Source organism: Poecilia formosa, unplaced genomic scaffold (genome assembly GCF_000485575.1).
Source record: "Poecilia formosa unplaced genomic scaffold, Poecilia_formosa-5.1.2 Scaffold408, whole genome shotgun sequence".
Classification (NCBI taxonomy): domain Eukaryota; kingdom Metazoa; phylum Chordata; class Actinopteri; order Cyprinodontiformes; family Poeciliidae; genus Poecilia; species Poecilia formosa.
The window spans coordinates 192,191-219,910 of NW_006800347.1; the positions used below are offsets into that span (position 1 = coordinate 192,191).

Consider the following 27,720-nt stretch of genomic DNA (forward strand, 5'->3'; position numbering starts at 1 on the left):
ACACACACACACACACACACACACACACACACACACACACACACACACACACACCCGCGCGTGCACGCGCACTATAAATAATTCTGTTTTGCTTTTTTATTTGAAGTCAAGAAGTCCTCTAATACTGAGCTGCAGACTGCAGCCCAAAGGCACAGATTCTTAATGAACTGTTCATGGTCATATGAGAGAGAGAGGGTGTGTGTGTGTGTGTGTGTGTGTGTGTGTGTGTGTGTGTGTGTAGGGGAGAAAAGCGCAGGGAATGTGATAAAAGGGGAGTTGTGGATAAATTTACAGAGGCTGATGGTCTAAAATCACCGTCAGTAACACTGAGGCCGATTAGAAAACCCAAGCTGCTGCTGGGGGGGCAGGTGAGAGGGGCAGGTGAGGGGGGCAGGTGAGGGGGGCAGGTGAGGGGGTTAGAGGTGTGGGGGTCGGAGAGTAAGAAGAGAGGTTCTGCCAATTCTGGATTGTTGCGTTTCGGTCTCTGGTTCAGAAACGGAGCTGATAAAAACACCTGGAGGCGTTTCGTTCCCACCTGGACGTGACGCACGGCGGGGGGCGTGGCTTAGTGGAAAGTACTTCTGGGTTTTCACCGGAACCAGAAGGAACCAGCTGAGAAATCAGAAGATTTGACTGTAAATCAGAAACTAAACAGATTAAATTTTGGGGTTTTACCTTCTGATCCAGATTTTAAAATAATTTCCTCAAATGAACAGAAACAGAATCTAAACTGTCAGGATTTATTAAATAAAGATGTGAAAAGTAAGTACACCCCCAGAAGTATTTCCCTTTGGGATCATTAAAGTATTTTTAATTTTGAAGTGACTGGTCATCATCAGGTCAGCACAACGTCAGGGCGGGAAAACCTACTGCTGCACAGGGTCAAAGGTCATCTCCATTCAAGATTATTCACAAGATAATAATAGTAAAAAAATTAAATAAAAGAAATTAAAATGGAAAAAAGTGGTTTTAGGTAAAATAAATATAAAAATACTGTTGAAATATATATCTTAAAATAAGGTAAATATTTTATAAAGTAGTGAAATTAATAATAATAATAATTCATGACAAAAATTAAATAAAAAATACATTTAAAAAACTTTTAAAAAGGAAATAAATAAAAAAGTAGTTCTTTAAAATGAAAATAAAACTAATGAAACATTTTTAAATAAAAAAGAAAAGGAGTTGTAAATTAGAAACTTGCCTGACCTCGTTCTGCTCCGTCAGTCCCCTCCAAGCTCAACGGCTCCGCCCTGTCGGCGCTGTCCATCGGGAAGGAGGGCCTGAGCGTCGGCGCCGTGTCCAACCCGGCCGAGGTGTTCTGCTCCGTCCCGGGACGCCTCTCCCTGCTCAGCTCCACCTCCAAGTACAAGGTGACAGTGGGCGAGGTGCAGCGCCGCCTGTCTCCACCCGAGTGCCTCAACGCCTCGCTGCTGGGCGGAGTCCTGCGCAGGTGAGCTGGGGGGGCGGGGCTTATCATTCTGACTCCATGTTCAGAAGTTAGCGGCTAAATCTGGAATAAAGAGAAAGTATTTTGTTCAACAGAGATTTCCCAGGTTACCTGAACTCATCAGGCTGAAACAGTGTAAAGATCAAAATGGATCTAAATAGGGATCAGTCAAAACCCTGTTATAAGAGGACAATGGGTTAATATTTCAACAATATTTATTTAGCCTCAAACTAACAGTTTAGCTTCAGATATTTAGCTAGGAAGCTAAATGTTTAGTTTCAAACTGACACTTCCAAATAAATGATTAACATGGAGAGAATATCACTTTGGAAAATTAACCCACATTTTTCCCTTGACAAGTTTAATAATCCAGATTGTTGCTGTAAATTTTTGACTAATTTTGCAAGTGGCCCCTTCTATCTGCTGAAATGAGCTGCAGCTGAAAACAGAACCTGGACTGTCCCGGTCCGACAGAGCAGAACCTGCAGCAGGAAGCTGAAATTCAGACTTTGGATGTAAATCTTCCTGTAATTAAGCAGCTTCACGTCACATGACCTCTCCTTCCTCACGTCTCCATGAGGCTTTTTACTCTCAGATCTGCTAACTGAACCTGCGGCTCCGACCGGAACCGAGAACTGGGTCATGGGACTGAATCACAAGAGAAGAAGTTTAATGAAGCAGCCTGAGGACAGCGGCGCCGCTTCGCTCTGAAACGCTTCAAAGATGCAAAATCCTCATCCAGAAATCTGAAATTAAATCTCTAATCAGATCTATTAAGAGTCGCACAAACTCAAAAATCAATCAATAAAATTAAAAAAACACAATTCTGGATGATTTAATATTTTATTAATGAAGCAATTTAAAAACATCAGAACCATGAAGACAGATGACTGAATGATGAATATATCAACAAATAAAATACCAAGGAGTAAAATAATGACAGTAAATACTGAATGTCTGTAGAAATATATAAATAAATTAAATGTACAGAAACTGAAGCTGCAGCTTCAGGCGGATGAATCAACGCAGATCTGTCCAGAAATCAGGATCTATTTGTTCTGGAGGAGGAATACGTCACCAAAACCCAGGAGTGAGAAAAAGGGACATACAGAACTTTATGGACCCGCCAAGAACACAGAAATGAGCTCTTTTCCTGCAGAACCGGGTCCAAGAAATGAAAAAACAAACAACAAAAAAAAAACAGTTAAATTTTTTTGTAAAAATGCTAAATTATAGATAATATAAACAGAAGCTGAAGAAAATAAAAGAGAAGCTTGAAGAGAGAAACTATCAGAGCTGACATGAGACAGATTTCAGCCTCTCTCTGTTTGGCTCACACACACTAAAACACACACACACACACACACACACACCCCCCGTTCTGAGCGCGCTCAGTGTCGTCCCTCAGGGCCAAGTCGAAGAATGGTGGCCGCTGTCTGAGAGAGCGTCTGGAGAAGATTGGGCTGAACCTGCCCGCCGGGCGACGCAAGGCCGCCAACGTCACTCTGCTGACATCTCTGGTGGAGGGTAGGCGCGCGCGCACACACACACACACACACACACACACACACACACAGTGACCTGCATACACTGACAGAAACTCTCAGAAAGCTGTCCCTGCTTCAGCACACATGAACAAACAGGGATGACTCTGATAGCTGCAAGCGTGCACACACACCCTCCGTGTGTGTGTGTGTGTGTGTGTGTGTGTGTGTGTGTGTGTGTGTGTATGTGTGCGCACGGTGTCACTGCAGAGAGCTGTTGGAGGAGAGCGAGACAAACCAGCTGCATACTGGTGAACTGATTCTCTGCTCCAGTTCAGTTCACTGACTCAGATCTAGTTCATGTTCATAGTTCACCATCGTATGTAAAATGATGCTTGGAAAATCTGCAGGTCTGAATAAATGTGTGAATCTGGAAAAACATCCAGAAACTCTTCATTTCCAGAAAGATTCATCCAGAGCAGGAGTCTGTTGCTTCCTGCTGAGGTTCATTTTACAGACAGAAACGAATCCTAAATTATTCTGAAGCGCTGATTTACTTCGCCATTTCATAAAAGTTTAGTTGAACATAGTTTGACTATTTTGAAGTTGGTAAAGCGCGTTAGCCTTAGCGTAGCTAATGTTCATAATTAGGTTTTTAGGATTAGCGCAGCTAGCTTTTCAGTTAGCGGCGCCCACCGATGCAGATTAGGTTAACTCTTCCTCCTCCTCTTCCTCCCGCAGGTGAGGCGGTCCATCTGGCCCGGGACTTTGGCTACGTGTGTGAGACGGAGTTTCCTGCCAGAGCCACGGCTGAGTACCTGTGCAGGCAGAGCGACCCGGACCAGCTGCCGACCAGACGCAGCATGTTGCTGGCCACCAAGTGAGTCCCATCAGCTGATCACATGACCTGACAGGACAGAGCGAAGGTTTTCACAGCAGCAGGTCAATCATTTGCCCACAAAGCTCCAGTTATTCCACATTGTAAATACGACCCAGGGCATTCTGGGTAAACACAACCAAAGCTAACGTGCTAGCCTAGCGCTAGCAGCAGAAATGGCTCCTGGTCTTTAGCCTAAAGAGAAATCCTCCAACCTCTAAAATCTCCAACTTGTTTCCATGGTGAAGAAGGAAGTTGCTCTCAGTGTCTTCAGAGGTTTTAGTGTCGTTTCCTTCAGTGGTTCTTGGTGCAGCGCCCCCACAGGCCAGGAGGGGAACAGGTTGGTTTGACTCAGAGCAGCTGGAGGTGGAGCAGATGATGGAGTTCTGGTTCAAACAAACAGATGGTTCTACCGGACCACCAGGTAGAAAATGATGGTCCAGTAGACCGTTAGGTATTTTAGTCATTCCAGCTAACTGGTGGAAAATTTAAGCGGTTCTGCTTCAGGAGCAATCAGAACCAGAATTTCTTCTGAATCAGGATCAGATCTCTGGTTAGCAGCAGTTTGAGGAAACCCATCATGGCTCATACCTTCCTGTTTGCTGTGATCTCCTCTCTCCTCTCTGCAGGGAGATCTGTAAGGAGTTTGTGGACCTGATGACCCAGGACCGCTCCCCTCTGGGCGGCAGCCGGCCCACGCCCTGCCTGGAGCCCGGCATCCAGGGCAGCCTGACCCACTTCAGCCTGCTGACGCACGGCTTCGGCACGCCGGCCATCTGCGCGGCGCTGTCGGCCTTTCAGAGCTACCTGATGGAGGCCGTCAAGATGCTGGACAAGGAAGGAGGGAAGGGTCACCACGACAAGGAGATGAAGCACCAGAAATGAGGAGAGGCCCGGAGCCACCTCCACCCTCAGGACCAGACTCTACCTGCCAGCAGGCTCCTCCCACTGAGGGGCGGAGCTAACAATATCTGTACTGTAGGAACACCTCATGGCGCCGCATGGACCTCTGACCTCCCAGTGAGGAGGTTCTGGTTTATTCCTGTTTCTGTGGACTCTCCAAGCCCCTCCCACCCACTCAGACACACCCACTCCCACACCTGAAGGCTCTGAATCCATATCCGACCCGGTTCTGGATCTACAGGAGTCTGGGACTATTCAATCTGTAGTCCTCCGCAGGCAGTGCTCATGGGAAATGGAGTCCTCTCAGTTACAGGAGATTTTTTTATTTTCAGGTGTTTGTAACTTAAAGTAACAGAAATCATTTTGTACTTTCAGTGTGTGTTTATTATTATTATTATTGTTACTGTTATTGTATTACAACATAAATGTAATATATTATTAAAGAATTAAGAACTCGTTCATTCAGGAGGTTAAATCTTCTGCAGACTCAAAGTTGACGTTTCTACAACTCAACACTAATTGGCTAACAGAAGCAGAAGTTATGGCTCCAGAAAGATCATTTTATATTTATTTTTTATTTGAATTTAATTATTTGGGTTAGTTTCATATTATTTCAGTAACCAAAACAGATTTTTTTCAAAGTAATGTCAAGGTATCATCACCGGCTGTGGAGCTACATTGGGGCCAAAAAGTTTGTTCAAAAGAAATAAAAATTGAAATATAAAAAAAAAAAATAATGATTGAAACTGAAAACAGTTTTAAATAGAATAGAAAAATAATTATCTGAAAGTTTTGAAACTGAAAAGAAAAAACATTGAATCGGAAAATAAGTTTCATTGTTTTCAGTTTGAAAGTTTTTTTTTTTAAAAATTTCCTAATAAAAAAAAAAAAAAAAAATTTTTGCTTAATAGTTTTTTTTTTTAAAATCTAAAATTTTTTTTTTTTAAAAATTTCAGTTTAAAAAATTTGTATTTTAAAAAAAATAAATAAATAAATAAACCTTATGGCAGGGGGGTCCAAAGTGGGTCCTGGAGCCCCGGCATCCTGCATGTTTTATTCTCTCCTGGAGGTTCTGACCTGTTCAGCAGGTCAGAACCTCCTCAGGCCTCAGGCGCGTTAAACCAGGGAGAGAATAAAACCTGCAGGATGCCGGGGCTCCAGGAGCCACTGTGGGCCCCTGATTTATGGCCTCAATTCTGTGTTGACTGGCGGAAGGAGAACTTATGGAGACGCCGCTAATGTTGGACCGGCTAACAGAATCTACCTGCCGTTATTAGATTTAGGTGACTAAAATTTTAAAACACGGAGCTGGTGAAGCTAATTAAATAAATACATGTCAGTCCTAACGGTATTTAAAAACAAGACAAATGACGGATGTTAATTTGGTCCTATCGGTGTGATCTTAATAAAAACTTTAATTTTGAAAGGCCTGCTTCGTCTCCAGACATACCTACTGGAGTTCAGCGGATCTTCCGGATCCAGATCTCGTTCCCGTCTGTAATCCTAACGTTCCTGGGAATCTTGGAAGCTTCTCTGTGGTCCAGTTCTTCCCAACGGGGAACCAGAACCTGCTGTTTAAATAGCCTGGATCCATTTAGAGCGGATCATTTGGCTCCGTGTTCCCTTTACCTGAAGATCCAGCGTGGAGCTGCGTGGAGTTCCTCAGGGCTCCGTGGAGACGTCGCCCCGCTGTTCTCCGTAACTTCACCCCAACGCCTCGCTCCTCCACCCATCTGCTCGTCTCCCACCTCCCCGGCTCACTTTATTTAACCAAGACGAGACTCTTTCAATCACTGCTTTCCAGGGAAAACACACATAAACACACTCCTCCTGTTTCTACCTGCCGCGTCCCCCCTCCCCCACCCGTTTCTGACACTCAGCGGGCCGCTCTCCGCCTCTCGGCGCCTGCAGGCAAACATATGCTGCTCTTCCCGTCAGATTCCGCTGCGTTTCATGTTTATTAATCATCTGAGTCTCTCTCTCTCACACACACATACACACACACACACCTTCGGCTGGTTCGGGCCCAGTTACTGGTGTTAAACTGCTTCAGACAACAGGTCCAGTTCGGAGCTTCACAGGAAACCAGTTTTACTCTGAGTGGAAAAACATCTAAAAACTCTTTAGTCTTTTTTTAGAGACTAGAAATAAGTTTGAGTTCATAATTAAGTTGTAATTCCAAGAATAAAAATCATAATTTTGTGAATTGGTCTCAACTTTACAGTGATAATTCTGAAAATAAAAAATCAATTTCAATGAGTCAATTTTAAAATGTTAAGCCATAATTGGGGATAAAAGTACTAATTACTAGTTTTATTAATGGAATCATTTAAAAACTCATAACTATGATCAATTTTATTTGTTCTTCCATGCTGCATTCACTGAACCTCAGATTTCTCTAACATCTCAGGTCAACGATGAGTTATTTACATCTGTTGTGGTTATTTAGCCTCATGAACCGGGTCAGAACCAGAACCCAAACCGGATCAGACATGCAGCCAGGCTGACAAGTCGATCTCAGATAGAAAGCACCAGGAGGAAGAGGAGGAAGAGGAGCAGCTGGTGTGTCTGGGGATTTTTATTGGAACAGAAACAGAACAAAAGGTCAAAGGTAAAAAACTGGATCTGGGTTCTGGGTGGATCACTTGGCGGTCAGCGTGATCTTCTCCATGTCGTGGATTCCATCTTTGTCGATCAGACGGACGTTGAAGGAGGGAAGGTTGAGGATGAAGCGTTTGTTCAGCTGGAGGAGGAAGAGGAACAGGAGGAAGAGCGGTTAGCATGATGCTAACAGAACCGGCTACCTCTGGTCCAAACGACTCCAGAGACCCAGAACGGTTTTCAGAGTTTGCTCCGGCTGGAGGAAGACTCACCTCTTCAACGCATTTCCTCAGCAGCTCCACGGCCTCGACCCGGCTCAGGTCTGCAGCACAACAGAACTTTCTTTAACAGAACCACAGCCAATACGATCTCAGCCCCGTAACGAAGCTGGTACCAGTCAGGGTTCATTTCAACAGAACCTCCAAGTACCAGGCAGACCCAGTCGCACGCAGAGTTTAATTTATTTAACAGAAGCCGGAGCAGAGAGGTCCGGACAGGCGGTTCCCCCACCGGGTCAAAGGTCAGGATGACGGGAAGAAACAGAACGGCTCAGTCCAAACATTACAGAACCGGACCTCCAATGATTTAATTAATTTATTACTTTAAATGTTTGTGTGGACGTTGGAGGTTCTGTTGCTCTCAGATTTACTTTTATTACAGTTCAGATAAAAGCGTTTTGCTTTTAGCCTCCGAGTTTCAGCCTGTTGTTCTCGATGCTGAGCGTCTCTCTGCTCCTACCTGGTCTGTAGTACCGGTCCAGGATGGACAGGGTCAGGAACGCTCCGTATCCGTGGGCGGCGAACGGCGCCTTGGCCAGCGAAGCCATGTAGTCCATGTAGAAGAGGCCCGGCCCGTCGGACTCGTCGTGTCCGGCCAGCAGCAGGTTGACGTGGTACGGAGTCTGCAGGAGGACGGACACCAGGATTAGGGTTCTGCATGTGGTGGAGAACAGCAATAACTCAACTTAAACAGCAGAGGAATAAACCGAGGTCATGTTGGTGTCTGAACATTCACCGAACCGGACCAGAACCGGGTCAGACGTCAGGGTCTGACTGGGCTTTCCGGTTCCAATGTCTCTATTGGTTTGGAACGAATCATCCAGGCTGCAAAGATGTTTCATCAGATGTTGATGCTACACAAAACTCCAGCTAACAGAGGTTGCTAACAGGAAGCAGAGGTTGCTAACAGGAAGCAGAGGTTGCTAACAGGAAGCAGAGGTTGCTAACAGGAAACAGAGGTTGCTAACAGGAAGCAGAGGTTGCTAACAGGAAGCAGAGGTTGCTAACAGGAAGCAGAGGTTGCTAACAGGAAACAGAGGTTGCTAACAGGAAGCAGAGGTTGCTAACAGGAAGCAGAGGTTGCTAGCTAGCATCAACCACACCAGCAACCTGTTTCCATGGTTAGCGCATTAACTCTTTACCTAGTCTTTTTTGATGCAGTCGTTTCCAATGTTATAAAACTTCAGGACATTTACATAAGTAATATTAGTGACTCCAGACTCCCCCTAGTGGTCTGGAGGAATTGTGTTTGGTGGAGAAAGGTTTCAAATTTGCTGTATTTTCTATTTTGCTTCTGTTTTCTGTGGTTGCAGCGTTTTTTGTGTTTTGAAGTTTGGATCATCAAAGTGTTTTCTGGGGTTGACGATGAAGATGATCTTCCTCCTCCACTGATGGATCCACAGGAAGCTGAGATGATGATGGCGGTTTTCCTGCTTCCTGATTGGCTGAGTTCCCAGTAAACAGTAACTTGTTTTATGAGACGTGAGGTGGGAGGGGTCAGAGGGCAGGAGGGATGGGGGGGCAGTGTGACATCTGCTGGGAGTCAGCACCCCTGTTGCTCCGCCATCACCCCCTCCTCGTCCTCCTCTTCGTCACCCTGAGCCCTGGCGAAACGCCAGCGCTCATTAAAACTTCTGAACTCTCCACCCTCCCCCCTGTTTCTGTTTTTAAATTACATCTCCTCTTCCTCGTCTTCCTCATCGGGAGACGTTCTGGTTAAACGGAGCTGTAGGACGGGTCGCTGCAGTCAGAACCGCCTCAGAACTCCAGGTGGACCTGCCGGTCCCCTGCGGAGCTCTGAGTGTCTCCAACACACACACCGATCCCCAGGTGTGTGTGTGTGTGTGTGTGTGTGTGAGGGCGTGAACCCCCCAGCTGGCAGCCATCTCTCCGGCTACACTAACAATAACACTTGGCAGCAGAACCAGCAGACCGGGCTCAGAGGGAACCAGCACCTTGTTAACCCGACACCTCCCCCCCACAGGGTGACACCAAGGTCTCACCTGAACACACCTGCAGAGTGAGGCTGCCGCTCCAGAACCGAACCACGCAGTCCCAACCCGGTCTAACAGCCAGGCCATAAGGTGCTCCAGAACCAGAACGTTAAATTACTGTTACTCTGGAGGTTCTGTTCCACAGAACGGGTCAGGTCAACGAGAACTCGGTTATTCCCCACACGTTTACTCTGACATTATGAGAATGTCATAAATATCGGCTTTAAAGTCATAATAATGAGAATAAAATCACAATTACAAAAAATTATAATTCCAAGTTTTAATCATAATTTTGAGAATAAAAGTCAATAATTGAGAATAAAAATAAAGATAACATTAAAAGTCATAACTGTGAGTTTAATTCTTGAAATTTTGACTTCCAAACTCAAAACTACTGCCTGTTGGACTTTTTTCATGGATGGACTTCCAGCCTTCATGCTGCGTTCGCTGAACCTCAGATTTCTCCAACATGTCTCAGGTCAACAGCGACTGTTGGTCAGCTCTGTTGTAGTTAAACAGCCTCATTAACACGAGTCAGAACCAGAACCCGATCAGATACAATCCATCTGAATCAGGAAGAAAGTTCTGGAAGAGAAACAGAACCTCCTTAATGTCTCTCCGGGTCCGATGAATAAAAAGTCTCCGCTGCTGAGCGGTCCGGTCCATTCGCGATGAACACACTGCAGTGAGGCTGCCTACAGAACGGTCACTACTTCCGACCGGCGGCCATTAAAGGCCACCGGGCCGAGCCGGGCGGTTATTAACCAGTTTCAGTGAATCATCTGAACGCTCCTCCTCGCTGTGCCCCCGGAGGCCCGGTTCTTTTTACCGCCATTCCTCCTCAATCTGCTGAATTAATTGTTCATCTGCGCCGCAGCAGAGGCGCTGCCTGCAATATGGCGCCTCTAATTATTTGCGCCCGTTGCGGGCCTGTTATGGCGAATGTTTCATCAACGCATGTGGGCCGGGGCTGGATCAACGAGGGAACTGCTGCTGAAGACACTCCGTTTCTGCTTTATCAGAACCAGAACCTGAGCAAAGTCCGAGCCGCTTCGTTTCTACTGCGTTTAGCTTCCCGGCGCGAGACCTCAGGTGGTTCCCGCCGCTCTCTGAGCGCATGCGCAGCCCTCCAGAGGTTAGCCGAGTTGTTTATCTGGGCGGCAGAGCGAGGCGCCGCCGCCCGGCGCTGACTGGAGCGAACTGCGCCTCTCTGCGGCCCGGAGCCTCCGGAGGCCCGGTGGGGGGTTAATCTGTAATCTGTCCTGCAGGAATAAAGTCTGGAGCTTTAACAACATGAAGCTGATGTTCAGCTCAGCAGCACGGAGGGGAAAGAATCATTGATAAACCATCAGAATTCAGCTAAAAACATAAATAATAATCACATTTTAAAAGCAACAGAAAGCTGCTAATAAACTCAAAGGATTTTTAAACTCTCAACTAGTCGTTTTATTACAATTCTGGTTACAGAGACTTCATAATTCATTTTATTTTTTGTTTATTTGTTTTGGATATTTAAAATGTCTCAGTACCAATGTCAAATCTTCATTAGAAATTAAAGTTTATTGATGTTGGAGAATGAATACTTGCATTATTATATTACTGTCAAATAATGTCAAAACAACAATATCGTTTATGGCAATAACTTCTGGAACAATTAATTGTCCAGCAAAACTTGTAATTGTGAGGTCCATACCTGTGGGCCGACCGTGTTTTAGCCCCTCCCCGCCGTTCACCTGTATGATCATTTCCCTGTAAATGTCCCGGGTTGTGCTGCCTGCTCTCATGGTAGCTGTTCTCCCAGGTCTAACGTTAGTCCCCCGGTCTTATTACGTTACTCTATGCTCGCCCCCCGATGAATCCCGTATTCTGAAGACCAAAACTTGACAGGTATCAACAGGCCTATTTAATAAAAACTAATTTACTATAGGATCTAATTAAATCCTGGTTATTTAAGCTAATCAAAGGGAATAAACACAAATAATTCCTCATTAATCTGATAAATAGTTGGAGACCTTCTTGGACCAGAGACTCAACATGTTTCTAAAGCCAATAATTAGCAAGCGTCTGGAGGAGGAAGAGGAGGAAGAGGAGGAGGAGGGGATAGCTGGAGGAAGGTGTGGGAAGCAGCGGAGAAGCTTCGGTTTGTCTCCACTCCTGAGACGCTGCAGCGTAACGAGCATCTTCATCACCGTGAGGCACAGCAGCATGAATATCAATGATATCCTGCACAACACGCTCAGCCTTGACTGAACAAACTGATCCTGATCTTACAGGTCCCTGTGAGCCTCTCCCACACACACACACACACCGCCTCTGTGTGTGTGTGTGTGTGTGTGTGTGTGTTGTTGTCTGCTGCGCCCCTTGGGACCTCCTCCTCCTCCTCACCAGGCGGCCCCTCCTCCATGTGTCCCACATTCCCTCCTCTGCCTCACTAATTGTTTTTTGTAATTATTTTCACCCTCTGCTGTTGTGACAGGCCGCGGCTGCACCGCCGCAACAAATTAGCAACAGAATCGAGTCGCAGCGAGACGGACGGATCAACTGGTGAGTCGGACGCATGCAGCAGATCCGAGTTCATCCTCCCACCCAGCTTCCCTCTGCAGTGACACTTTTTATGCACAACTCACTTTTTACCAACAGTTGGGACTTTGTGTAAAATGAAATAATTAGCAAATCATTTGCACCCCATATTTAGCTGCAGACATGTTCTGAGTGACAAACTGTTGGTTTGTTGGATTCCTGCAACACTTTGTCTGATTAAAACGTGTGATATGATTCGTCTGCTGGCACAAACTCTGATCCCCAGATTAAACGGCTCCTGAACTTCCTGTTGGTCTGAGGTTCTGACGGGGCGGACGCCAGGGAAGACCACAGGCTTAAAATTACAATCGGTTTCACACCAGATCCCACTTTAAGCAACTTTTTTTCCTCGCTCAAGTTACTAATGACAGAAAATAGTTTCAAAAAGAGGCTTTTGTTTCAGCCATCCTTTCTGTGAGTTGGAGTATCTGGGCCAGCCTACAAAAACTGTTTCATTTTGAGAATATAAACTTAATACTACTGGAATAAACACAATTTTACCAAAATTATGAGAAAAAAATGTTTTAATGAGGAAAAAAAGCTTCTAGTTATCAGAGTCTGACATGAGCAGCTCAGTCTGGCTGGTTTTCCTCAGTTGTTTATTAAAAAAAGTCCAGCTGCAGGTGATAATTTGATGTCGATGTGTTAAAACTTTTATAAAAATCTGTTTTCCAAATCTGTTAAATCTGTCATCATGTTGTGACACTTTGAGTCAGATAATCTGTGAAAAGATCGATCCTCTATGAGCTGCTGTCGCTGTCTGAAGAAATGCAACACTCCTGACCGAAAACAACCAATCAGAGCCAGGAGGCGGGGCTTAGCGCTGTCAATCATTCTCATGTACATGCTGCAAAATGTGCTAATGGCAGAGAAACAACTTACCTTTCCAGGAAAACTATTTATCTGCCATCATCGGTGGCTCTGCTAGCGAGTCTGACCGGTTCATTAATCGTCTCTAATGGATGAAGTTGATTTGTGGCCCAGAGAACAGAACTCGGTCCAGAGAAGGTTCTGGACGTGGAGATGACATGCAAGTCTGTGAGCTCATGATGAGATTTGTCTGATTCGTCTCAGTTCCGTGTTTCCGTTAGAAAATGTTTGATTTGTTGTTTTTCTGTGTTTAGAAGATGAAAACGTTGAAGCTAACCTGGTGAAGCTGATTCTGTTTCAGACCCGATGGAGACGCCGCTACTCGCCTCATCATCAGAACAGAACATGGCTGCACTTCCATACATCTGGTCCACATATATTGCATACGTACAGTCTTTTTTTCTAATGATTAAAGCTGCAAAGAATAAAAACCAGGATATTAAGAAGAAAACAAATCATTTCTTCAGCAGATTTATTGTTGTGGATTTTCCTTTAAATAGAAGACTGAACGCATAGCTAAAGGTCAGAAACATTTGTTTTGGTCATTTAAATTTATAACTTGTGAGACCAAATGAGTGTTAAATATTTTTTGACTCTACATGTCGGACTGTTCTGGATGATTTCATACTGATGTTGAATCTCTGCCATCAACACAGAACCTGTTAGTGAAAACTTCCTCTGCGTTTTCAGTCAGTGGGAACTGCTGTGGATTCCAACTTCTGAAGATGTGTTTTTCTGTTTGGTGTGAAATAGAAGCTGTCCTACTAATGTTTTTTCTTTTTGTAGATTTTTTGAATAACCAATAGTCTGTCATTTGTTTTGCTCTTGATTTAAATAAAATCCCTTTTCCACTTTGTGATCGACAGCATTCAGGATTGAACTGAACTGAAAACCAGCAGAATCTCACTTCAATGATGTAAAAGTCAGGTAAAATGCAGCATGAGCATTCAGACTGCAGATGCTTTGAAAACTATCGGATGCAATTAGTTCAATTATTTTAGGGTGAAAGGTCAGATTTGGTTGCGTTGGGCTGGTGGGTGACCGTAGCGGTCAACTGCTTACCCGGCTCCGCAGATAGTCTGCCAGGTTCTTCCGGGTGAAGTTTGCTGCTGCTGACGGACTCAGTTCATAACCTGGAAATCAGAAGGAAGATGAAGCACCAGCAGCAGATCTGAGCTGAGGACAGGAGACGACGGCAGCGTACCGTTCCTCATCTTGTAGAGCTGGACGTTTTTCTGGATGTACTCGGCGAACTGGACCGTGTCTCCCGCCTCGCCCACGCACAGCAGCAGGATCTTCTCACTCAGCTTGAACATCTTGTCGTAGTCTGAGAGACAGCAGAGCGACCGTTTGGGTTCAGGTTAATCAGAACCAGAACCTATCAGGGAACACTGAGGCTGGAAAACCAGGAAATGTTTCTGTCGCACCATTTCTGCAGTAATGATCCCTCCCTCATCTGTTGCTAAACACTGCAGCAATGCATTTCACTTTCCTTCAGATATCAGAGACAATGTGGCTGTTTGGAAATATTTCAGTTGTGATGTGAAAACTAAATGAACAGCAGCCGACTCTTCTACAAGCAACTGACTGCAGGCTCTAACAGAGCAGATAGCCTGACTAACCAACAAGCTGGTTATATTGGTGTTAACCTGTAAGGAACAGAGGAAATGCTGTGAGCTGCTGCTGCTTTATTTTTATTCAGTTATTAAACTGATAATCTCAGCCTGACTCATTCTAATGCACAGATTTATTAAACAGCTCACATGGGTTGGCAGAGTTCACCTGGGTATTTTATGTCTGCTTTAAATTAAAGTCTAATACAGAGTGATGCAAATTTCAGCAAATAAAAGCTACTTTATAAATACATGAAATAAAAAAGTACATTTCCAGAGAACATCCATGTGTTCAGTCCTGATTTAAAGAGAAAACATGAATATAAACGAGAGTCTTGACTGCCTTGTTTTCCCCTCGCCACTTCTTCACCTCAGTGAAAGCTGCATTATTATTATTATATGTGGTTTTAAACTGAATTATTACTGATTATCATGAACCTGTTATGATCAGGTGGTCTGAGTCTCTGATAGAGGAATAATCAGGAAAAGTCCTGGGCTTTTGTCATAAACTGTTTGGTTGTTTTCAACAGAAAACAGATCGAGTTGCTACCAGGGTGAGAGAAGCAGCCACGACTTTCACTTTCATCATCCAGCCTGTTAGCGTTAAACCTACAGGCCAGGTCGGGGTAAACGTAGCAAAAATCACCTTCAAATGTGATTAAATATTAAGAGCCAGGACAGTTTGGAGGATAAAATTAAAGAGCACAATAACAGTAATAAATCTGATAGTAACAGCGCCGGTAGCGCAATTTTTCCTCAGTTTTTCCCATTAAGTATAATAAGACGCTACCCTCTATAGCATAATAATACAACCTTAAGAATCCAGCTATATTTTATAATAAGAGCATTAAAATGTATAAACAGACTGAAACAAGACCCAAATCCACCGGCAGAGCAGATGCTAAGCTAAGCTAACAAGGTAGCATACCGTGTTTCATCTGAATAATGCTGCTGGCAGCAACATTATCAGCAGCGACGAGCACATAATCCGGTCCCTGAATCCCGATTAAATATTCCATGATGTCCAACGGGCGAAATGTGGATTATTAGAGGAAAACAGAGAAGATGAAGCCGCACTAGAGCTTCTCCTGTTCGGATTACACAGCAAAAGTTAGCCGGAGTTTAACTGTCGCAGCCTGAGTGCGTCATCAAGACGTGACCAGAAACAAAGGGCGGGTAATTTTAAACGGATCGCTGTTGTGTTCGTTTCACTGAGCGGAATTCTGATCAGATTACCAGGAATATTAACCGAAATCTCACCGGGACAGAGCGCGGGATGAGCGAAGGGACCCCCCGCACCATAATGGTGGAGGCGAACCACCTCCAAGGCTCGCAACGGAGACGATCTCCTCGGTTTAGTTCCCCTGGAGCTCTGCGGGAAAGCGAGACCAAGATGGCGCTGGGAGTGAAGCGGTCCATCACTGTGAGGAAGATCGCCCCCAGGAAAACCACAGCTCTGACCGGGAACAACAAGGAGAACACCCCCAGGAGGTCTCAGAACCTCAAGGAAACAAAGGGCTCAAACCCGGAACCCGGCTCGAACCGCTGGACCCCCACTTCAGCCGGGAAGAAGAGGCAACAGGCCCCCGAATCCACACCCAGTGGCCCGTCCTCCTCAGTCGGGAGGAGGACGCAGCCGCAGCCCCCCATACCGTCCCCCATCCTGCCATCCTCTCCCCCGGCTGCCTCTCAGCCCGCAGATCCACGTGACTCGGTCTGGACCCAGAAAGTCCGCCGCTCGTACAGCAAGCTCAGCGATAGCTCGCTCCACAGCCCCGGGCACAGAGAGACTTTGTTCGGCTTCGAGAAGCTCAACACCCCGGAGGTGGTCCGGAGCCGGGTGGAGCTCTCCCGGTCCTCCCTGGAGGTTTCTGGGTCATTCGCGTCTATGCTAGAGGCCGATGAATGCGGACCCGAACCGGACCCGAACATCCCCGGGGTGGCGGTGGTGAAGGAGAAGCGGAAGAAGCGGAAGGTGCAGCAGATCAACACCGAGGAGCTGGAGGTCCTGGCGGCCCAGATGAACGCGGAGTTCCGGGAGGCAGAGCAGTTCGAGCTGGTGGTGGAGTGACCGGGGGACGGACAGATTCACAGCACCGGGGCTGATCGGACGGCGGGGCGTTCTGTGTAAAGCTGTTAGTTTATAGTTATAGAAACACCGGATGATCTTTCTAATTGAATGGACCGAACTGCAGCTTCCGGTTCTGTTCTTAATAGTTTATTCTCCAGGTTCTTCCTTCATTTAGTTTCTATCCGAACCTGAACCAGACTGCCGGGATATGGACTATGTAAATACTGCCGCCATCTGAAAGATTCTGGCTCTTCTTCAGTGCTTTAGGATTATGAAGCTGGAATTGCATATTATCCAGGAGACGCTTTTATTAAACATATTATTCTTGGACTCTTGTCTGGATTTTCTGCCTGTTTGAATAAATCCAGAATGAAGAAAATCAGAACATCTGCTTGAAGACAGCAGTTCTATGTCATTCATTCATTCTTTACTGGTTTTATTTGTGTGAATCCAGTTTTCTTTAGTTCTGGGTAAATCAGATTTATAAAGGGTTTTCTTTATTTTAAATGCAAAATGTTCATATACTTTGTACCTTTTGGGCTTAACTGCTGCTCTGAGTATATTCCTTTGGCTCGTTTAATTTTTTGTTTGTATACTGCAGCTGATGATTACTAAACTAGCTGATTATTTTAATAATCAATCCGATTAATCGTCTCAGCCATAAATGTGAAAGGTTAAACATTTCTCTGAAAGCTTCAATGTTGCATTGTTGGATTCACCAAAAATATTAATAAACATACATCATCAGATATTTTGATTCAGAGGAGATGGAGAAAACATCTGCAGGTGGCAAATTTATTTACTAATCAAATATCCATAAGAACTGTTAAATGTTTAAGGCTTTCGATGTTTCCTGTGTTTTTATTGTCCAAGTGGAGCGTGAGGCTTCGCTCTGCTTCAGACATTAGTCACTGAAGCAGCAGGATTACCTGGCTGTGTGAAACAGATTATTTCCTCTGATTGTTTAATAAAGCAGATAAACCATTAAATGAGGACAAGGTGAAGATTAAAACTGAAATAAGATAATTAGTAAATCAATCCAAATCAAAAGAATTTTTATTGCAAAAACAAAACAGAATCCAAAGGAAATTATGAATAAATATCTGGAAAAAAAAGAGGGATTATTCCCAGATTAGCAGACATTCCTCTGGGACGTTTATAGATTATTGATCAGTGGTGTTTATTTCAAAGTGAAGTTCAAAGTGATTTACATGATAAAAACATCATACAGTAACCAATTATTTTGTCAAATGACATCAGAATGATGAAATATATTGATCAATGTCCCAGTTATTAATCAAAGCAAATGGATTTTAGTCTATATTTAAAGGAACTCAGGGTTTCGGCTGTTTTTCAGTTTTCTGGAAGTTTGTTCCAGATCTGTGGTGCTAGAAGCTGAATGCCGTTTCTCCATGTTTGGAGTAGAGTTTGGAAATGTAGAAGTGAGTGGTGTAGAAGTGAGTGGTGTAGAAGCGGGTGGTGTAGAAGTGGGTGGTGTAGAAGTGGGTGGTGTAGAAGTGAGTGGTGTAGAAGCGGGTGGTGTAGAAGTGAGTGGTGTAGAAGTGGGTGGTGTAGAAGCGGGTGGTGGCCTCTTTCTCTCTCTGGTTTAGTCAGAACTCCAGAAGGAGTAAAAATTCTCCTAAAGTTGTTTTTCAGTAAATGTAGCTAATTTCATTTGTTTGAATTGGACCTCCATGTGTTGTTAATAGAGGTGATGACGAGTGTAAGTAATCCTGCCCGGTTCTGGTTGTGGATCTGCAGATCCAGATGAAACGGTTCTGATCCGGGTCAGAGGTCGGTCCTGTCTGCCAGGTGAGCAGCAGCTGCCTCTGATGTTTCCCCTGGAGCTGCCAGGTGAGCGCCGCTTCAGAGGCTGTTTACCTCCGCACTGCTGAGGAAGAGGAGCAGCAGAAATAATGAGCGTTTCTGTGAAAATCCACTGTTTGCTCATGCATTTCCAGCATGTGCTCAGCCTGCGCTGTTTTTCTCCTCAGGTGGCTTTTCATCTTCATTTCTCATTTCGGTGTTTTCGCTCATGCAGGCGCTGTTTTGTGTATTTTTAACTCAGCAGATGCTGTCAGGAGCGGTGAAACTTTTCTCTTCCTGTTGGTTTACACCAGCCGCCGCCGCTGCATCTTTTTCTCTCATTTTTATGCGTTCCTCCCCTCTTCCTCCCTCTTCCTCCCTCTTCCTCACTCTCGGCGGTTGTTGCTGGTTCAGCCTGACTGCTTCGTTAGGGCTCATCATTTGCATTCAGATTAATTATCTAATTACCGCCCGATGTCCGGCGGCCAGCCCTCACTGTGGCTCATCAGCGCTCAGCCTGTAATTATTTTAATCATTTACTTTCATCTGGAGCGTTGCTGCCATGCTGCCGTGTTTAGAGGCCATTCTTAATTACCCTGCCAAGTCGCTCTTCACGGGGGGAGAGGGGCGAGGAGGACCGACGGGAAGCTCCCCTCTTTTATCGCGGGCTCACACAGGAATGGCCGTGGGCCTCGGAGTTCTGCCGCTATGACACGCAGAGCCACACGGAGCATTCAGGCCCGCTGCCCTCCATCAGGGGTCAAAAGGTCAGCTGAGCCGTCACCTCCTCCCTTGGCTGCTGAAGAGGAGCAGATACCATCCCTTTAAATGGGCCTTTGAATATTCAAGTTGGCGGATGAAAGTTAAATGAAAAGATGATTATCTACCAGTTTTATCATGCCAAGCTTTCATTTTTCATTTTCCTGTTCCCAGTTTTTGGCAGCTTCACCGTCCTGACAGCTGAGGAGGAAGAGGAGGAAGAGGAGGGTTAGGTAGTGACGCAGATTTACCAGCTTAAAGGACAGAGTCCCAGTAGAACCAGTACAGCATCATGTTTCCTTGCTTCTACACAGATGATTAAAATGAATAAATCAGGGGTTTCAAACTTTTTGTACCTGGGGCCAAAACTCACAAATTTCAACTACCTGCCGGACCCAAAATTAAACATGAAAAAATTAGTTTTGTGATTTTTCCAAGACCCTAAACCTAAAAAGGGCTTCAGACAGTTTCCCTATTAAAAGAAAACAGACAATTTCCCATAAATGTCCAACATTTTGCGATCAATTGTTTTATATTTTGTTGGCCATTCTTTTTACTCTTCTTCACTTGTATATAGGGGCCTAACAACATAATTTTAAGGGCTACAAATGGCCCCGGGCCACACATTGGACACCCCGGATCTAGAAAATGCAGGACATTATGGGCTGCCGTTTGTAAACTCAAACCTTACCAGGAATAATTTGGTATTTCTGATGCCAAATTACTGCAGGTTATTTAACCTGTACTAAGAGAATGAAATGGGGAGTTAATTTTTCAGTCATATTTTCACAGTGTTGTTCATTTTAAGAATGCTTTGTTTACAAGCTAAATATTTGAACTCTGAACTAGCTGTTTACTTAGCTAGAACAGAGCTAAATATTTAGCTAATATATAAATTCACTTGCCGATAACCGGAAGTTGGTTCTTCTGAATCGCTTCCTGTCATCTCTTCGTCTTCGTTTTTTTTCGTTTTTTCTTAAACATTTCAGCTTAAAACAGAGAGTAAGTCGTTTTAAAGGCAATCACATTCTCACCATGTTACTGATTCATTCATGTTATAAACGTCACAGTTTTCAACTAAATATTTAAATAACAAGCGCTGAGATAGCTATATAGCTAATATGCAAATTCACTTGCCGTTAACCGGAAGTTGGGACTTCCGAATCGCTTCCTGTCATCTCCGTCGTTGTTTCATTTCGTCTTTTCTTAAACAATAGTTCATCTTACAAAGAACGAGCCGTTTTAAAGGCAATCCAGACGTTTACCGTTGGATTTACAGTAACGGCGATGCGTCAGCATTGAAGGATTCAGTCCAGACCCCGCTTTTATTTTGATAGTGCATTTCCGCTTATCTGTCAGTCTTTGCATTTGGCGGGTAAACATCCAGCAGAAGACACTGGAAAAATAAAGGGTGAGTAGTGAAAAAATTAAAACAAGATGCAAGAAAACATGGTGTGACATTAAACATGGTTAAATATGACAGGATGAATGGAATTATAACATTTAAAATAAAAAATGGGATTAAGAATGTAGTTTTGGTAGGTAAGATGGATGTTCTGGCCCACACTCCAGCAGATGGCAATAATTCATCTAATGTTGGTTGTCACCCGACATGAAATAAATAAATAAATAAATAAATAAATAAATAAATAAATAAATAAATAAATAATAATAATAATAATAATAATAATAATAATAATAATAATAATAAGCTTATCTGCAAGTGAATTTGCATATTAACTTCTTCAAACTACATATTTAGCTTACTGGTGAATTTAGTAATATGAAAATTAACATCCATTTTTTTTCTGCTACTACAGAATAAATGGGTTCCTGCTGTTAATTTCCAACTGTGTAACTTTACAAATCCGGTCTCCCTTTGAGGTTTTTCCTCATGGTTCTGGTTCTGGTGCTGCTCTTTATTTGGGTCTTTTGTCAGGAAGGTGTTCAGCTCTGAGCTCCACAGTCGGGACGGGGATTCTCTGGGATCGGTTAAACACTGCGCTGTTTGTTATTCATCATTATTTATAACCATTAATCCCTTTTAGCTGGGAGGTGAAGCTGCAGCTCTGAGGAGTTCCAGGGATTAAGTTGAGGAGCCTAGTGTCGCCTCGGGCCACCGAGTGGAGGGGCGACTCCGTTTGGAGGGGCGACTCCGTTTGGACCGCAGAGATTAGCCACTTCCAGGCAGAGATGCCCCCTGCGCGGGTCAGTTACGCCCGGCGTTCATCAGCAACGCAGGGAGACTCAGATAAGAGGCGACACGTCTAAAGATTAGCTTCCTTCTTTCTGTCACTTTGCTAAATTCATTACAAAGTGCAGCGGCCCACCCTGACTCCAGACCCGGCCTAGTACTTCCAGCGTTCTCGCTGCTTATCAGTTTAATCCTCGATTTCACGGCGCCGGGTCAGAGACTCCCACTCCACTCCTCACTTTTGTTCCAGGATGTCACCGTTTACCCCCGTCAAAGAGCAGAGGGACCTGCAGCTGCCCCCGCGGCCCCGCAGCCCGGCGCACGCACCTGCCAATCGCGGCCGCATAATCAGTGGGCGGGGCCCCGCAGAGGACCCCCTCAATGCGCTCCTGAGAACCTCTTAAGCGTGAAAAAGCTTTCTTTCTCCTGCTTTTGTTCCCGGCGGTTTTATGGACCAACATGCGTCTTTATGAGGTCGGGGGATTTTCACAGGACTCTATAGACGGAGATAATCCTTTCAGCTCCCAGTTTAACCTGCTGGTTTCACATTTATTAGCTGGTTAAAGCAGCCGAGGCAGCTGAAGTGCGCGCGCGCGCACACACACACACACACACACACACACACACACACACACACACACACACACACACACACACACACACACACACACACACACACACACACAGATCCAGTCCTGGAATCACTCTGACCTCTGACCTCCAGGGCGATCCGTAGGTTTCCCAACAGGTCCAGGAAAACTGACCAGATTCACTTCCTGCTTGATTTTTCCTGGAAAACTTTTTTTCACGTTTATGTTTTTGTCTGAAATTAAAGCAAAAAAAAATCATAAAATAAAACAGAAGAAAATAATTCAGCCTGTAATAAAATATAAACAAACATCCTGATGTTTATATTTTAAATGTCTCTGTTTGATTTTCCTGGATTTTACTAGAAAAATAAAAACAAAGCTGTTGTTTTATATCATCTGTATTTTATTATTTAAGAATTATAGAAACGGATTATATAATTTTAACAGATTAATTAAAACAAGTGAAACAAATCACGTTCCAGTATTTTGTTCTTCTCTAGTCAAAGTTATTTTTAAGACATCTTTACTTACAAAATACTTTATGTATTTTTGGACATAAATATGAAACTATTTTTGTATTTTTGACACATCTCTTCTGAGTTTTTGTTTACAAATAAAAACTAAATAAAGTGGTAAACTCCATGTTTGCAGTAAATGAACTGATTTGATGCACAAAAGGATCTGAAACACTTTAAGCATAAATGAATAAAAATGGGATCAAATAAAATGTTCCTTGAAGGAAACAGGAGCGCTTTAATCTGGAAAACATTTCGGATATTAATGAGAAATTAAAAGCTCCTGGACTCTCAAAAATAATTAATCAGGTTTTTTTTATGTTTTCTTTTGTTTGTTTTATTTCTGCTCTAAGTTCAAATTATTTAAAGGAGGAAACTGAAGGATGAATTCAGTTTATTAACAGTTAATGAGCTGATGGAAGCAGAATGGGAGAGTTTTGGGCCTCCAGGGCTTCCATACACAGAGCTCACCTGCAGACTCAGACCAGCTGATTGGAAAATGAAGAGCAGGTGTGATCATCTATCTATCTATCTATCTATCTATCTATCTATCTATCTATCTATCTATCTATCTATCTATCTATCTANTCTATCTATCTATCTATCTATCTATCTATCTATCTATCTATCTATCTATCTATCTATCTATCTATCTATCTATCTATCTATCTATCTATCTATCTATCTTCATCATCTCTTCATCATCCTCGGGCCGTGGCCTCCCCTCCACCCTCCTCCTCCTCACCCTTCATCCCTCTCTCTTCCTCTTCCTCCCCCCAGCCACCCCGTTTCTGTCAGAGCTGATAGTTTCCACGCCAGCGGAGCGCCGCGGGCCTCCGCTCTGTCACACCACATCAGGCAGAGGAAGAGGAGGAGGAGGAGGAAGAGGGAGTCTGCGCTCAAACAGCAGCTCAACTGCAGCAGCGGAGCACAAACTTTCTAATGTGGAGTCGGTCCGCTCCAGTCCGGTTCGGTTCGGAGGAGCAGCGGCGCAAAGTGGCTGTGCGCCATATGTCACTTAGGGGCGCCGCGAGAAAGGGCGCCAAACAGAGAGGTGTAAAAATGACGAGCCGTCAGAATTTTGTGTATTCAGATCTTTAAGTGACGATAACAGAGGATGAAAAGGAGGATGATGATGATAGTTTTGAAGTTTTTCCACCAGGAACCTTTTTGGGACCCCGGTAATGACCGGGGTCCCAAAAGGGACCGGAGTCTGTACAGAACCGGTTCTGGTTCTGCTCAGTTTGATCTCCTTCAAACATCAACATGAGGTAGAAAAGATTCAGAGAAAGAAAAAAACTCCTGTCAAAGATGTCCTGACCTCATCATTTTTATTTATATTAAATTTAATTATTTAAATCCTCACACTGATGGACTTTAATGTAAGTTCATGAGTGAAAGTTCCAACAATTCATTGGAACTTTAATTGGGTCAAATCTCTGAAACTTCATCACTTTTAATTTAAAACTAAGAACGGTCTCTTTTTTCCTGAAAACATTTTATATAAATCTCTCAAAATAAATATTTTGAACAGAGAAATCTGAAATTCTCATAACGTCCTTTTTTCCCCAGCATGCACTGGGCCGTTTCCGTTCATCGTGATGCGGGGCCTCCATTGTAGCCCCTGCTCGCTGCCGCCCTCTGCCGTTACTTTCTGCACACAGCAGGGTGTATCTGTGGAGCATGTTTCTGGATAAATCCCATTTTCAGTAAAACTATAGCGAATAAAAGCTCTGCTGACGGGTTTAAATCCTCAGATATAATTCATCTTGCAGCTCTAAGCTCAAATTTCTTAGTTTTAATTTATAGATTAATTTGTATCAGAAAATAAAACTTAAAATACATAATTCTATGCACTCATTACATTTCAAAATATAGATATTTAAAATTTGAGAGGATATTGTCTATTTTATTTATTAATTACATTTTTCTTCTGTTTCGGCCTCTGCAGCGGCTCTGCTCTGGCTGCGGTGCAGTGTCGCCCCCTGGTGGAGGAGACCAGCGACTGCTCGGACAGAGGAAGAGGAGGGTCCTGGCAGGTTGTGAGGATTTATTCTGCTGTTAAAACCTAAAAACATATTCAGCAGTTCTAAGATGTTTACTGCCGAAGCGCCTATGAGCAGCTGCTGGTTAAATTGGGGTTTGGTGGGAAAACAGAATTTCTCCGCGTTTATTTAAAGACTCCAGCCGCTGTGATGCGGTTTGTTCCTGAGGTTCCAGGTTTTCAAATAAAACTGAAAAACTCTCGGTCTGAAAATAATTGACGTTTTCTTCCATATTCTGATTTATTTGGAGGTTGATTGTGAATTAAACTCTGCTCTGAAATCCTTCCGTCCCTCCGGTCTGTTCCTTCTTTTGGGAGCTGCTTGTGTCCGTCTCGGTTCCGTAGTAAACATGTTTTCTGCTCGGCCTGGATCCAGAACCGTCAGCCAGGGAACATCGGATCGGGATAAATTCAGTCCGACTGTCAGCCTGAGAACAACGGCTCTGAAAAGCTTATGAAACGGCAGGGGGAGGAGCAGGGATTATCCCAAACTGGCCCTGGGGCCCTGGCTCCTGCACTCAGACAGATCGGACCTTCAGGGCGCTCCAGGGGACCGGCGACCCCGTCAGGATGGAGACTACAGGGCGGCGCTGCGACTTGTATCTCCACTCTGGGAGCCTCACACGGGAATCACAAGGACACACCAGCGGCCGTGTGACGATCAGACACACAACACCTCTGTTCAGGCCACACAGGGTCCATTGTTAGAGGAGAGGCCGCTGCATGAAGCAGGGGTAAAAATAACACCAGCCATGTTCCCCTCAGTTTGTTGTTCTGCCCAGATCAGATAAAAACTCCCAAACACACAAAGTTCAGATAACTTCTTTAATCTGGGATAATAAGTCAGATACAAACACAAAATGTTCAGGAATAAAGACAGAACGGTTGGTTCAGAGTCAAGACTCTGTTGTCATGGTATCAATACTGGTTGTCATCATCACACTGCCTTCAAGGTATCATTATGGTATGGCCACCCTGTTGTCATGGTGCTGTCATGGCAACGTCATAGTATCATCACAATGTTACGGTAGTGTCGTCATAGTAACATCCTGGGATTGTCATCACAGTGTGGCCAGCCTGTCGTCGTGATATTGTCTTGGAATCGTCACTGTCGTCATGGCGTCGTCATGGCATCGTGGCGTCGCCATGGTGTCGTCACATTGATGTAGAGCTCTAGGGTTCAGCAGAGTTACACACATTTACAGACACAGAAAAACGAGTTTGACTCGTTGAAATCAGAAACACAATGAGACACAGGCGCTGTGACATCACACTGTAGGCCTCTTATGATTGGGCGACAGCGGTGGCGGCGGCTCCCATCCGCAGCAGCTCCTTCCTGTGGGTCAGGATGACGTCGAAGCTGGACTGCAGGCGGTTCTGCTGCTCCTGGACGCGGCCCTGCAGCGTGCGCACCCAGCGGATCAGTGCCAGCCGGCGGTACATGGTCAGCTGCACCTGGTGCTTCTCCATCTCCTGCACCTTGAAGCGCTCGCGGTCCCGCAGCGTCCACACGGCGTCCATCAGCTCCGGCAGCTCACCATCCGAGTCTGAGGATTGGTTGTCGCTGTGGTTACGCTCCTCTGGCAGGTTCTGCAGGTCACTCCCGGTCGGCGGCTTGTTGCTGAAGCTTCTCTGTCTCACATCTTCGGTTCTGGTCAGCCCGGCTTCAGGCTTGCTCGATTTGGGCTCTCCAACGCCGATCCGGTCCCAGCCGCCCAGGAGCCCCGCCTCGCCTCCACTCTCCACATTCAGGGAGGAGACGCTGCCGCCGGAGCGACAGCTGAACTCCGACTCTGAGTCGCTGTCTCCCCATTCGTCATCCGGGTCCTCCTCCTTCCTCTGGCGCTCCTTCTTCTCATCAAACATCATCCTCCTCTCCTCCTCCTCCATCCTCCACTCCTCCGCTCCGTCCGGCGGCACTCGTCCGTACCCGTCATCCCCCGTCTCGATTTCAGGGAGCGGCTCCAGTGGGCTCCAGCAGGGCAGGCGGGAGCGAGGCGACATCAGGCTCGAGTTGAAGCTGGAGGTAGGCGAACTCTGAGGGTCGCGACCCAACGGCAGATTTCGAGGACGGACCTGGTTCCGGTTCTCATCGCCTCCTTTCCTGGTTTCTGCCTGGGCTTCGTCGTTGGCACCTGGCAGGAAGTTGAAGTTGCTGTCTTTGTTCCTGTGGGGGGAGCTGTTGGAGCTTCCTCTGTAGGCCAGGTTCAGATGTTGGTCCTGATGGTGCAGCATCACTGACCTCGACTGAGACTCACTGAAAGACACGAAGACACAACAGAACTGAACACAGAGCCCACGATCGGGTCCAAGAGCTGCTTCTGCTGTGTCTGAAACCTACGGTCCCATCTAACCAGAGTTTCTTCATCATCCGGATCAACAGATTTGTCTGCTTTGCCTCTCAGTTTCAGTCCAGAACCAGACTGGTCTGATTCTGGACTGCCGGTTAGACCTTCAACCCAAACATAGGTAGGCGCTGTCTGACCTAGCCTGGCCATCGCCTTCCTACGTAATCCTGGTTGTTTCTCGTCTCCCATTGACTGGGATTTTCTACCGGGCCAATCAGCGAACAGAAGGAGTTGAGTTTCTGGCTGTTTTAGAATCGTTCTCTGTCTGAAGAGGATTGTAGTTTGGCAAAGGCAGAGAAGGAAATGGACGAGGCCGTTCAGTCCATGCTGGCCACGCCTCCAAAGTCGGAGCAAGAGGAATGTCTAAGACATTTCTAAGACGTCGTTTGGCTCGGCACTTCTCTCTCCACTGAGCACGGCGGTTGTTCACAGCGGACGCAGCTTCTGGTTAGCTTCGGTGGGGTGCAAAGGTCACAACCAAACGCCAGCGATTGAGTAAAATCAGATCAAATCATTTCAAACGTCAACAGAGGCCACACCTCCAGGAAGCAATCATTTCTCTGGAAGCAAAGAACAAGCGGCTGGTTTTCACCATGCTAACGTTTAGCTCACGTTGAGCAAAGGTTTAGCTCATGTTGAGCTAACGTTTAGCTCACATTGAGCAAAGGTTTAGCTCACGTTGAGCTAACGTTTAGCTCACGTTGAGCAAAGGTTTAGCTCACGTTGAGCTAACGTTTAGCTCA

The 27,720-nt window shown here is 45.1% G+C and overlaps 4 protein-coding genes and 1 long non-coding RNA gene across 8 annotated transcripts in view; 2 read left to right on the forward strand and 3 right to left on the reverse strand.

Moving 5' to 3' along the window:
• tfap2e (transcription factor AP-2 epsilon) overlaps positions 1–5,175 on the forward strand; it is a 7,756-nt gene extending 2,581 nt beyond the window's left edge. The window contains 6 exon segments of the mRNA XM_016663221.1: positions 252–261; positions 1,197–1,237; positions 1,240–1,453; positions 2,859–2,977; positions 3,676–3,814; positions 4,441–5,175. Of these exon segments, the coding sequence (XP_016518707.1) occupies positions 252–261; positions 1,197–1,237; positions 1,240–1,453; positions 2,859–2,977; positions 3,676–3,814; positions 4,441–4,696 (779 nt within the window). The 3' untranslated portion in view covers positions 4,697–5,175.
• Positions 5,176–7,274: 2,099 nt separating this feature from the next.
• Positions 7,275–15,693, reverse strand: psmb2 (proteasome 20S subunit beta 2). The gene is made up of 6 exons (XM_007576476.2): positions 15,579–15,693; positions 14,242–14,364; positions 14,100–14,170; positions 8,054–8,216; positions 7,588–7,637; positions 7,275–7,457 (listed from the first exon to the last, which is right to left on the reverse strand). The coding sequence occupies exons 1-6, from the start codon at positions 15,667–15,669 to the stop codon at positions 7,356–7,358; spliced, it is 600 nt and encodes a 199-aa protein (XP_007576538.1). The 5' UTR covers positions 15,670–15,693; the 3' UTR covers positions 7,275–7,355.
• Positions 15,694–15,901: 208 nt separating this feature from the next.
• On the forward strand, positions 15,902–17,106 carry cdca5 (cell division cycle associated 5). Its single transcript, XM_007576478.2, has one exon. It carries the CDS (start codon positions 15,927–15,929, stop codon positions 16,719–16,721), a length of 795 nt encoding a protein of 264 aa, XP_007576540.1. The 5' UTR covers positions 15,902–15,926; the 3' UTR covers positions 16,722–17,106.
• Positions 17,107–18,465: 1,359 nt separating this feature from the next.
• Positions 18,466–22,299, reverse strand: LOC103154981 (uncharacterized). 3 transcript variants are annotated; one of them, XR_477992.2, is made up of 4 exons: positions 22,192–22,299; positions 19,415–19,487; positions 19,123–19,326; positions 18,466–18,612 (listed from the first exon to the last, which is right to left on the reverse strand). It is a non-coding gene; the product is annotated as an uncharacterized LOC103154981 (long non-coding RNA). The 3 variants fall into 3 exon arrangements; XR_001659326.1 differs by having other exon boundaries at positions 18,466–19,044; XR_001659325.1 differs by having other exon boundaries at positions 18,466–19,326.
• Positions 22,300–25,440: 3,141 nt separating this feature from the next.
• Positions 25,441–27,720, reverse strand: part of c19h1orf216 (chromosome 19 C1orf216 homolog) — a 6,028-nt gene continuing 3,748 nt past the window's right edge. For both annotated transcript variants that reach the window (XM_007576479.2, XM_007576481.2), the window contains exon 2: positions 25,441–26,886. In XM_007576479.2, coding sequence (XP_007576541.1) covers positions 25,914–26,886 — 973 coding nt within the window. In that variant the 3' untranslated portion in view covers positions 25,441–25,913. The remainder of the gene's footprint in view (positions 26,887–27,720) is intronic.

Coding starts and splice junctions, on each gene's coding strand:
- psmb2 (XM_007576476.2), bottom strand. CDS start 15,669: ATGGAATATTTAATCGGGATTCAGGGACCGGATTATGTGCTCGTCGCT. Junction 14,171..14,241: donor GCTCTACAAGATGAGGAACG/GTACGCTGCCGT, acceptor TCTGATTTCCAG/GTTATGAACTGAGTCCGTCA. Junction 7,458..7,587: donor TGAGGAAATGCGTTGAAGAG/GTGAGTCTTCCT, acceptor TTCCTCCTCCAG/CTGAACAAACGCTTCATCCT.
- cdca5 (XM_007576478.2), top strand. CDS start 15,927: ATGAGCGAAGGGACCCCCCGCACCATAATGGTGGAGGCGAACCACCTC.